General features: G+C 42.3%; 1 protein-coding gene across 3 annotated transcripts in view; it reads left to right on the top strand.

Moving 5' to 3' along the window:
- fam110b (family with sequence similarity 110 member B) overlaps positions 1-11,046 on the top strand; it is a 115,427-nt gene extending 104,381 nt beyond the window's left edge. For all 3 annotated transcript variants that reach the window (XM_043689327.1, XM_043689326.1, XM_043689328.1), the window contains one exon: positions 8,826-11,046. In XM_043689327.1, the coding sequence (XP_043545262.1) occupies positions 9,109-10,221 (1,113 nt within the window). In that variant the 5' untranslated portion in view covers positions 8,826-9,108 and the 3' untranslated portion in view covers positions 10,222-11,046. The remainder of the gene's footprint in view (positions 1-8,825) is intronic.
- Positions 11,047-12,206: the final 1,160 nt, after the last annotated feature.

Genomic DNA, 12,206 nt, shown 5'->3' with positions numbered 1-12,206 from the left:
GTCCTGGTGGCGATTGGAGGGGCGGGGCTCAAGGGCAGAGGAGCGGGAAGTGGAGGAGATGCGGTGGAGGGCATCATCGATCCCGTCTGGGGGGAAATTGCAGTCTTTGAAGAAGGAGGCCATCTGGGTTGTACGGTATTGGAACTGGTCCTCCTGGGAGCAGATGCGGCGGAGACAAAGGAATTGGGAATATGGGATGGCGTTTTTACAGGGGGCAGGGTGGGAGGAGGTGTAGTCTAGGTAGCTGTGGGAGTCGGTCGGTTTATAGTAAATGTCCGTGTTGATTCGGTCGCCCGAGATAGAAATGGAAAGGTCTAGGAAGGGGAGGGAGGAGTCTGAGACGGTCCAGGTGAACTTGAGGTCGGGGTGGAAGGTGTTGGTAAAGTGGATGAACTGTTCAACCTCCTCGTGGGAGTCCCCTACCTTGGAGGATGGTTACCTGAAAGTCCGAGGTTGAATGTCCCAGACTGCTGGAGGGAACACTTCTATCTGTTGATTATTGTGCAGTGTCCATTCATCCATTGCCGTAGCCTCTGCTCGGACTCACTGATGTACCATGCCTCAGGACATCCTTGCCTGCAGTGTATGAGATAGACAACATTGGCCGAGTCACATGAGTACCTGAGACACTGATAGCCTTACGATGCTATACTTCTCCAGCTTCCACCCGAAACATATTAAAACAGCCATTCCCTACGGACAAGCCCTAGACACTCGCAGGATCTGTTCAGATGAGGAGGAACGTGACAGGCACCTGGAAGTACTCAAGGATGCCCTCATAAGAACAGGGTATGATGCTCAGCTCATTGACCGCCAGTTCCGACGTGCCACAGCAAGGAACCGTAATGACCTCCTCAGGAGATAGACACGAGCTGCAACCAACAGGGTACCCTTCGTTGTCCAGTACTTCCCAGGAGCTGAAAAACTACGCCATGTTCTTCACAGTCAGCAACACATTATCAGTGAGGATGAGCACCTCACCAAGATCTTCCCCATGCCTCCACTTCTCGCCTTTAAGCAGCCACCCCAAACCTCAAACAGATCATTCTACACAGCAAACTGCCCAGCTTTCAGGAGAAGACCATATAACCCTGTCATGGCGAATGCTACAAGATGTGTCAGAAAATCGACTTGGATACCACCATTACTCGTGGGGATTCCTCCCACTATGTACGTGGCAGATACGCATGTGACTTAGCCAACGTTGTCTATCTCGTACGCTGCAGGCAAGGATGCCTTGAGGCATGGTACATTGGTGAGACTGAGCAGAGGCAATGGGTGAATGGACACCACACAACACTCAACAGACAGAATGTTCCCTCCCAGTCGGAGAACACTTCAGTGGTCCAGGACATTCAACCTCGGACCTTTGGGTGACCATCCTCCAAGGGGGACTTTGGTACAGGCAACAACGCAAAGTGGTCGAGCAGTGGCTGATAGCCAAGTTTGGTACCAATGGGGATGGCCTCAACTGGGACCTTGGATTCATGTCACACTAAAGGTGACCCCACTGCATTATACTCTCTCTAACATGCACGTGCACACACTCCTGCAGACCCAGACACTCACGCAGACCCTCTCTCATACACAAGCTCTCTCTCATGCTCACACATACACATACACATTCTCACCCATACATGCACCCTCTCATACTTATACCCCTTTACACTCACAGTCATACACATACTCTGTCACAGACACTCGTACCCCTGCGTGTGCACACACACACACACATATGTTCGTGGGGTGAATTTGTACTTGCAGAATTACATTTTATTTTGCTCAAAAACTGCATGAATCCATGTAAGATTCTGTAAGTCCATTTTTTAGAAATAGAATCAGTCTGAACATTGGGGCACAGACAGCCTCACACAGGGCACCTCACACTTTCAATGCATTATCTGAGCTGACATGGCACCTATTGTAAAAGTTCACTTGAGAATGGTCTTTTTCAAAATATAATTTCAGTTACATCACACTGTCAACTTTTGCAATAAATTCTGTGTCTTACAATCTTATACTCCACAACCACCTGATGAAGGAGCGACACTCTGAAAGCTAGTGCTTCCAAATAAACCTGTAGGACTATAACCTGGTGTTGTGTGATTTTTAACTTTGTCCACCCTAATCCAACACAGGCACCTCCAAATCATAATCATTTTGCTGTGGGTCTGGAGTATATGTAGGCCAGACTAGGTAAAGGTTGGCAGATTCCTTCCTGAAAGGACATTCATCAGATAGATTTTTCCTGACAATTGATAATAGATTCCCAATCCAGACTTTTTTTAATTGAATTCAAATTCCGCTATCTGCCATGGTGGAATTCAAACCCAGGTTCCCAGAAAATTACCTGGGTCTCTGGATTAACAGTCCAGCGATAATGCCACTAGGCCACTCCCCAGTCTACACAGGGGTTACAGCCAGTTTCAGTGGAATACTGATGTGAACACTAACACAGTGTTCCAACTGAAGTGACCAGTGAAGTTTGTCCCATTAAATGCCACTGTTGCATTACAAGGCAGGAAATCTGTGTGGGGTTAGGTGGCAATGACATCAGACTTCACTGTCATGACTCTCTCCCCTGAAGTGGAATTGTCTTTACGTGGCAAGGAATTAACACCTTCAGAGAGGAAGTAAATATTTCATTATTTACATATTTAACAGTTCTGTTGCCTGGTATTACAAAGGAATGAGATGACTACTGATATATTTTGGCTTTATTGAGCATGTTCTCCTCAACTGTCTCGAAATTAGAGCAGAAAGTGCATTTACTGTTTGGACTCTCTTTTGCATGTTCCTCTGGAACATAACCTGAGTGTATTTGGTCACGTGCTTCACCATTTATGCTTGGGATGGTTCTGTTCTAACAATATTCTCATGCATTCAAATATATCAAATTTCCAACAGCTGACGCATTCTTTTAAAAAGCTGATGATTCAAAATAAAGTCAACAGTTGAAAATAACTTCAAATATAGTCCCATATGATTAAATTCCACCTTAAAAATTTAAGGTGGCTAAATAAATTTAGCTGCATTGCACTCCGAAATTCTGTTTGTCTATCTGAAACCCAGTCTCTTACGCAAAGTGGGGCTGGGGATTGGAGGGATAAACATTGCAATTTCTACTCTCAGTTTAATTATGTTCAATGTTCCACCTGTCAAATTATAAAGTGGAAAATGCAAGTTTTTCCCATCAGTAGAGCTTGAAAAGGAGACATTCTGGATAAAATCCAAGTTTTCACCATGTTTTTGCATAGCATCGTGCTTTTTTAAGACTACAGAATTCATCAGAATAACTGATGCATGAAAAGCAATGAAAATAATTTTTCTCTGAACCTTTGAACTTTCGACATTTATGTAATGCCACAACCTATTGGATGTTTGTAAAGGGAAATCCAGACTTTCAGTTTCTGCTTTGTTCTGTAGTCTCCAGGACATCTGATATGCATGTTGCAACGACTCAATTCATTTTGATTTGTTTTGATTTATTACAGTCTCATGTATCTAAGTACAGAGAAAAGTTTTGTTTTACAAGCAGTTCAAGCACATCATAGCAAACGAGAATGTTCTGATCATAGGGTGCTTGGACACAACAAGGCATACAAAGTTACAGCTGAACAGGAGATGCACAAAGCAAGGTCAACATTATTTAAAGTCAGAGGAGTCCATTCAGCAGTCTAATAACGGCAGGGAAGAAGCTGTTCTTGAACCTGCTGGCTCGTGTGTTCAGGCTTCTGTATCTTCTACCTGATGGAAGAGGTTGTAGGAGAGCATTAGCAGGGGTGGGATGGGTCTTTGATATTGTTGACAGCCTTTCTGTGGTAATGAGAAGTATAAATGGAGTCCATGAATGGGAGGGTGGCTTCCGCTGAATTTCCTAACAAAAACAGAAGTTGTTGGAAAAGCTCAGCAGGTCTGGCAGCATCTCTGCAGAGAAATCAAAGTTAACTTTTGGGCCTGGTGACCGTTCCTCAGAATTTCCTAAGCTGCCTGAGGGAAGAAGTGGCCTTCATTTGGTCTCTCTATACACTTCAATTCTCTGTTGATAGATATTTATGTAACATAGAATCTTAAGTACAATTGAGCTATCTCGTTAGTGTGACTTCTGTCTGAAAGCTTCAAACAGTTGGGACATTCTTAGATGTTATTTCCTCAAAAACCAGCCAGGAAGCCACCTGACCAGGCTTATGAGTGTATGTATAAGCTCTGTACATACACAAATGACATTCTTAACCATTAAAGAATATTTTGTTGCAAAATGTTTGAAAGTGAGATTCTTTTTGTATGGAGGAGGCTTTTTTTTTACTTTTACATTTGAAATAACAAGTTATTAATCTATTCAGAATCTTCATTTATAAGCCTGTTTTTGAACACGTGATTCTTGCAGCTAACAGTGGGTTACTTCTGAAAATATCGTCAAAGTTTCCAAAAAATTCAACATTTTCCCTATGCAAGTTCTGAATGCATAAACAGTCAGTACTGCTATCGTGTGGTAGTTCCGTTCTCGTGCAATCTCATATTGGTAGCATGGTGGCTCAGTGGTTAGCATTGCTGCCTCACAGCGCCAGGGACCCAGGTTCGATTCCAGCCTCGGGTGACTGTCTGTGTGGAGTTTGCACATTTTCCGTGCGTCTTGTGTGAATTTGTTCCAGTTTCCTCCCACAGTCCAAAGATGTGTAGGTTACGTGAATTAGTCGAGGGAAAGGTAGGGGAATGGGTCTATACGGTTACTCTTCGGAGGGTGGTGTGGACTTACTGGGCCAAAGGGCCTGTTTCCACACTGTATTTTATTTCTAATTTATAGGATTAGATAGGGTCGACAGTGAAAGTCTTTTTCTTAGGATAATGATGCCGGCTTGTATGAGGGGGCATAGCTACAAATTGAGGGGGTGACAGATTTAAGACAGATGTCAGAGGCAGGTTCTTTACTCAGAGAGTGGTAAGGTGTGGAATGCCCTGCCTGCCAATGTAGTTAACTCAGCCACATTAGGGAGATTTAAACAATCTTTAGATAAGCATATGGATGACGATGGGATAGTGTAGGGGGATGAGCTGAGAATAGTTCACAGGTCAGTGCAACATCGAGGGCCAAAGGGCCTGTCCCGCGCTGTATTGTTCTATGTTCTATAAGAAAATTGTGTTTGGCAACATCGTTAAACTAATGTGGCCGGAATCACATTATAACCAAAAAATGCTTTAACTCTTTGTACTTTAGAAGCAATGTTGCCAATTCGTCAATCGTGTTGTAGCAAATTCATGTTAAAATGTGCGCTATAGCAGAACAACCTATTCATTGTCCAGCTAATTTTAGGTTTTCTTCCCTGACAGCAACTTGAATTAGTTCTGAGATACAGAGCACAGTGTTATGAGTGTGTTTCTAAACATTATTTCTTCTGTTCACTTTGTTCCAAATGTGGTAGACATCCAACAGTGATTTTTCAAAGTGATAAGATTGCAGATATTTTAGACAACATTCATTAGCAGATATATGATAGAGTCTGTATATTTAGTTTTGTAGTATGGTGTTGCATTGCGAAAATGTGAAAGGACGCTTAGCAAATTGCCTCAAAAAATTATTTGAACCCAATCCATGAGCAGCAACTTCCTTCAGCTGATATTGGCCATTTCTGCACCTTGTTCCTTAGACCAACTGCTGATGATATCAGTCACTGCCCCTTTTGGGAATGTTCGAAGCTCAGATTGTGTACTTGGAGGTAGAAGGTTATTTTGAAGTGGTAGAGCAGACTGTTTTGTATCTCTCTCTAATCTGTTGCTCCAGCCCTGAATGTAGTATATGGTAGGGAGCTCACAGGCAGATAATTTGCAGTCATAACAGAATTCTTGACATATGAGCTGTGGGTTGCTACACAGCCTTAGGAACACACAACCCTGTTTAGCCATGTTTCAATTAGGATTATAGAAGACAATGCCATGAACAGCACTGAGCACGCCTAAAAATAAGATGCCAACCAGTGTAGCTGTGAAACAGTAGAAAACTAAATGGTATAGGCAGAACTACGCAATTCCATAACAAATAGATCAAATCAAAGCCCTGAAGTTCTGCCACATTCAGTTGTGACTGGTGTCACTCAATTAATTGACCTTTCCAACAACAAAAGCTCAGGACTGGCAATGCACACTGCCAGTTGCACTGAATTTGCAAGTACTCAGAATGAAGCTGTCTGTGCCTGCCTGAAGCAAGATCTGGGTAACATTCAAAATGGAAATGATAAGTCAAAGTAACATTGTTTCTGTACAAGTATCTGACAATATCCACCTCCAATAAGAGACATTCTAACCAATTGAGCTTGGCATTCAACAACATTATCATCACTGAATTCCCACACAAAGAACAAAGAAAATTTACAACCCAGGAACAGGCCCTTTGGCCCTCCAAGCCTGAGCCGATCCAAATCAATTGTCTAAACCTGTCGCCCAATTCCTAAGCATCTGTATCCCTCTGCTCCCCGCCGACTCATACATCTGTCCAGACGCATCTTAAATTAATCTACCGTGCCTGCCTCTACCACCTCGGCTAGCAACGCCTTCCAGGCACCTACCACCCTCTGTGTAAAGTACTTGCTGCGTGTATCCCCCTTAAACTTTTCACCTCTCACCTTGAATATGTGGCCTCTCATTATTGAATCCTTCACCCTGGGAAAAAGCTTATCTCTATCCACCCTGTCTATATCCTTCATGATTTTTTAAACCTCTACCCCCATCTCCTTTTTTCTAATGAAAATAAAGCTAACCTACTCTTCTGTTCTTAGCTGCCTGGATCTTATGTACACTTCCCTTTTCCTCTTGGCTAGTTGTACGATTTCTCCTGTCATCCACGGTTCACGAATCTTGCTCTTCCTATCCCTTGCTTTCAACGGGACATGCCTATCCTGCACTATCTTTAACCTAGCTTTGAAAACCTCCCATATATCAAATGTGGACTTCCCTTCAAATAGCTGTGTCCAATCCACATTTCCCAGCTCTTGCCTAATTTTGATATAATTAGCCTTGGCCCAATTTAATACTCTTCCCTTAGAGCCACTCTCATCTTTGTCTACGAGTATTCTAAAATGTACAGAATTGTGGTGACTATTCCCAAAGAAATCCCCCACCGCAACTTCTACCACCTGGCCTGGCTCATTCCCCAACACCAGGTCCAATATGGCCCCTTCCCTTGTCGGACTATTGACATACTGCTCTAGAAAACTCTCCTGGACGCTTCTTACAAATTCTGCCCCATCCAGACCTTTGACAGTAAGTATCTCCCAGTCAATGTTGGGAAAATTAAAATCTCCCATCACCACCACCACCCTGTTGCCTCTACATCTTTCCATAATCTGTTTATCTATTTGTTATTCTATCTCACGCTCACTGTTGGGAGGCCTGTAATACAGCTCCACCCATTATGCCTCAGTACTCAAGCCCTCCATAGTGTCCTTCTTTAGCACAGCTGTGATATCATCCCTGACCAGCAATGCAACTCCTTCCCGCATTTTATTTCCCTCCCTTTCCTACCTGAAACTTCTATATCCATTGCATTCAAGGCAGTCACTAAAATCAGAACTAGATCACCTAGATAGAATATGTGTCCACAAGACCAGGTCAGACACTGATTATTCTGTAGTGAGTAACTTAGCTCCATGCTCATCAGAGCTTTTCAACCATCAACAAGGCACAAGTCAGCCATCTGATAGAATACTTCTCACATACCTAAATGATTGCAGTTGCGTCATTGCAGAATTAATAGGAGTCAGAGTGAGCCACATGACACTTCTAATCTACTCTGACATTAAATCCAGGCTGATTTACTTCAATTCCACCTTTTGTATCCTTTAATTCCCTTAATATCAAAAATTAAGATCCTGGAATTCCTTACCTAAGGGCATTGTGGGTCTGCCTAAAGCACATTGACTACAGTGTTCAAGAAGGTAGTTCACCCCCACCTTCTCAAGGCTAACTAGGAATGCAAAATAAATGTTGCCCAGCCAGCAACGTCCCTAAGTGAATAAAAAAAATTCAACGGTTCCCATGTTTCATGAGCAAATGAAAAGAACAATAAAAAGTCAGTGGTATCAAGGAAAATGTGGTAAAATTCTGCATATAAGTATTACCTGCTTAAAGGTGCATTGTAGTATCAAACTAAAGTATTGAATTGCAAAATTAAGTGTACATTTTTCATTCTTTGGGAGGAAAATTGGTCAATTGTCCCAATTTTATTGCAGATGTTAATAACACATGAGCGGACTTTTCCTGTGGTTAACTTTATGTTACAGGTTTGTTGTATTGGCTAAATGTAACACGGACACGAAAATGGTTTTATCTTTCTCGAGAACAAAGTCACTGAACCTGTACAATAACAAAAGATCCAGCATTCTAGGTATTGGGTGTGTTAATATGTGTATGAATAGTTCTTTAAAATTGAACAAACAAGTTGGCATTGCCCTTATCCCATCTTGAAATAAACTCTCAAATGCGCCTGGATGGTCCATGACATGTACAGCAACTTAGGTCTGTTCAGCCTGTCTTTGGCCCAAGGTCAGCGTCACTTGGCTGAAGTGAGCCTTCATTCCCAGCAGAGACAGCTATTGATCAGTTATTGCCAATATACAATGGTACAAAATCTTGGTGCGAAGCTAGCTTGTACGACAAGGTTATTTTTAAAGATCACATTTGGCACATTTGATGTATTTTAGCACACAATTGATAATGCAGGTTTTCATTTGTATGTCCCCAGAAGATTTGCTGCATTCTTACTAGCTAATCACCGCAAATCAGGTACTTTGTCACCGAGTGATACTAACATCGTTGGTTATTCTCTATTTCAGATCCCTGTCTGGAATTGTGTAGGAAAGAACAGACAAGTCTCCCAAATCTCTCAGTCAGCATCAAAGAAGCAGCAGCACAGAGGAATACCAAGTTGTGTCTCGGGGCCCTTTGTACAAAGAGAACACTGATATTTATGAGGAATGATATAAGGTTCTGCTGATAATATTTGCAGCATAAGATCCTTCCTCCCTTCAGTCTGTTTGTAATACATGATTCAACGCAGTGCATTTGGAGTTGCTCAACACAGATTCCAAGACGGCTGCTGGGGACAGGCCATCGAGCATGCCTACAGAAATGCTCCAAGCAGATAGCATGGTCAAACCTGTTGGTTCAGCAACCACCTTCACATCAGCTGTTCCCCTTCGCATACTAAATAAAGGGCCAGACTATTTTAGAAGGCAGGCAGAGCCTAACCCGAAAAGACTGAGTGCCGTGGAACGGCTTGAAGCTGATAAAGCAAAATATGTGAAGAGTCAAGAAGTCATCAATGCCAAGCAGGAACCGGTGAAACCGGCTGTGCTGGCTAAGCCGCCGGTCTGCCCAGCAGTCAGGCGAGCAGCAGGTACCCCTTCACAAAAGCTATCTAACAATCATAAAGCAGACAGCACTGCAAAAAGAGAAAACTTGAATCTAGAAATTTTGAAGAATATCATTAATAGCTCGGAAAGTTCCACCTCAGGATCAGTGCACAAACACACTGCACGGAACTGGCCCCAGCATAGACCTGCCTCTACAGAAATCAACAGGCGCATATTTGCAGAATCTATTCAGGTGTATAGTAACCAAGGCCACGGCAGTCTACAGGGAGGCAACCTGAATGTAACCAAGCGATTGTTTGAAGACCAAGTCAGTGATTCAGCCCTGCATATTTCTCACAGTTCAGCAGATGTGAGGAGGGTTGTTGAAGGGAAGCCTCTAAAACCAATCCCCAGCAGCAGTTCTGCTCCTCCTGTTCTCCCCAAACCTAATATTTCAACATGTAATGCACCCAAGTCACCAGCACAAACCCCTCCAGACTTGCCCAACAATCCAAGCAGACGGCCATCACTTCACCGCTCCAAGTCCGATCTCAGCGATCGATACGCCCGTGCCAATGCTGACGTAGAGCGATTCTTTAATTACTGTGGACTCGATCCTGAAGAACTTGAAAACATTGGAATGGAAAACTTCACAAGGGCGAATTCGGACATAATCTCTCTGAACTTTCGCAGTGCGAGCATGATCAGTTCAGACTGTGAGCAGTCACGACGGAGCAATGATGACCTGACAGATGACGAGGAATCTAATGATCGTGTACCATATGGTATTTCAGCTGTGGAAAGGAATGCCAGGGTGATTAAATGGTTGTATAGTTGCAAACAAGCTAAGGAATCCCAGAAAATATCTCATGTTTAAGAAAGGGACAAAAACTAGGGTTGAGTGAGAGATTTTTGTATTTTTATTTTGTCTGTGAATCTTTTAGTTGTGAAGAATTGCGATGTCTACTGGGATATTTCTTGCAGATCTCAATTCCACTGTGTTGCTAGCTGTCTGTTCTTTCATTGCATGCCCATTGACTTGAACTCAGAATTGGCCTATACTTCAGATTATATGAAGACATGGACATTTCAGTTGTATTAGATATATGCCTATATACACATGTATTGATCAAAAACAGCACGGGGTACTATGTCCACACTTTATTGTGCATTTCAAACAATTATATATGAGAACAAATGTTCTTTATTGTGACAGAATCTATTCATAAATAATTGTAACCAGGAGAAAGGAAAAGCATCTGTCTGCAACATTGCGATGGCAGTCATTTTGGTCTTGAAACGCATGGTACAGCCCATGTAATCTCTAATAGTCCCATGTAACCTGTAATAGTAGTGAGTTGTCTATAATGTTTCTCTTGAAGCTGTCCAGTTTAATGCATCAGCACGGTTCAGCTCTGACAATCCATGTCTTCCAAATCTGCTTTGACTGCCAGTCTAACTGTCTGCTGTAATGTGGTGCTCAGAAGTGAAAAGTACAGCGGGTGATCTCATTAACTTGTTCATTGTTGCTTTTTAATATACTCCAATACTGCACTTCATTTCATAAAAAGGCTGGTGCCTGAGCTGATGGGGAAACCAGATTTTTTTTGTATTATATAATTGCTGTTGTAAATACTTTAAAGATGTTATCAGGTCTGTAAAGAAGAATCTGTTATACAAATAAATAGTTTCCAGTTCATTCATCACCGTTCTTGATTTTAGCTTTTTCATTCATAACGCTGAAGTTGCTTTAGTTTCAATGTGAACATTTCCAAAAAGGTTTACATTGTTGACTACTTTTTTTTATTCCTATTGAGTCAGTTGAGATTCATGGAGTGTCAGTGCACTGCAGGCAATGTTCAGTAATTGTCTTCGTTTTCAAAACGTCATTGGTCTTCAAATTTTAGAAATGTATTGGGCTCTTAATCATGCTCACCACTGTAATGTGATCTCTTCTAAAGGTTGTAGGAAGATTCCTAAAGTGTGACATTGTAATGCTTTAAATCTGCAGCAAAAAATGTAATGCTGATTTGGAATTATGTCCCAAGTGTTCAGTCACAGGAAAAGTAATTTTTGTTTCACGTTATCTTTTAGAAAGTTATATCTTTAAACTATAATTATGTACTTTATACATTTTCTTTTTTTCATTTCAAATCGTCAGCAAGGGCAGTCAGTCCTAATTTCCATCCTCCTGTACTCAAGTCTGATGCTCTCTTTTAAAATATCTGTCTGTGTTTCACTAAAGCTGCAATAAAGGATCACAGGTAGTATAATTGGACTCAAAAGAGAAGCTGGTGTCTTGTTCATAGTAGAACGTAACTTTAACAGTGAGTGCTAAAAATATCAAATAAAATCAAAATTGATAAAATTCACAGCAATTGAAAGAAAAGATTCTGGAACACTGGTTAATGGTTTCACATGAAGCGTTCATTACTTTTAGCCCCATATGGAGGCAAATATGCAGGTGGGTGGCTGCATATGTTTATGCCGCCAACTAACATAAATCTGTGTTAAAACTCGAGTGGTGCTGGAAAATCACAGCAGGTCAGGCAGCATCCGAGGCGCAGGGAAATCGACATTTCGAGCAAAAGCACTTCATCAGGAATGAGACTGGGAGCCTCTGGAGTGGAGAGATAAATGGGAGGAGGCTGGGGCTGGGGCTGGGGCTGGGGGGATGGTAGCTGAGAGTGCAGTAGGTGGATAGAGGTGGGGATAAAGGTGATAGGTTGGAGAGGAGGGTGGAGCGGATAGGTGGGAAGGAAGATTGACAGGTAGAACAGGTCATGAGGATGGTGCTGAGCTGGAAGATTGGAACTGGGGTAAGGTGGGGGGAGGGGAAATGAGGAAACTGTTAAAAATATC

Source organism: Chiloscyllium plagiosum, chromosome 4 (assembly GCF_004010195.1).
Source record: "Chiloscyllium plagiosum isolate BGI_BamShark_2017 chromosome 4, ASM401019v2, whole genome shotgun sequence".
In the NCBI taxonomy this organism is placed as follows: domain Eukaryota; kingdom Metazoa; phylum Chordata; class Chondrichthyes; order Orectolobiformes; family Hemiscylliidae; genus Chiloscyllium; species Chiloscyllium plagiosum.
This window is presented reverse-complemented; position numbering and strand designations above follow the sequence as displayed.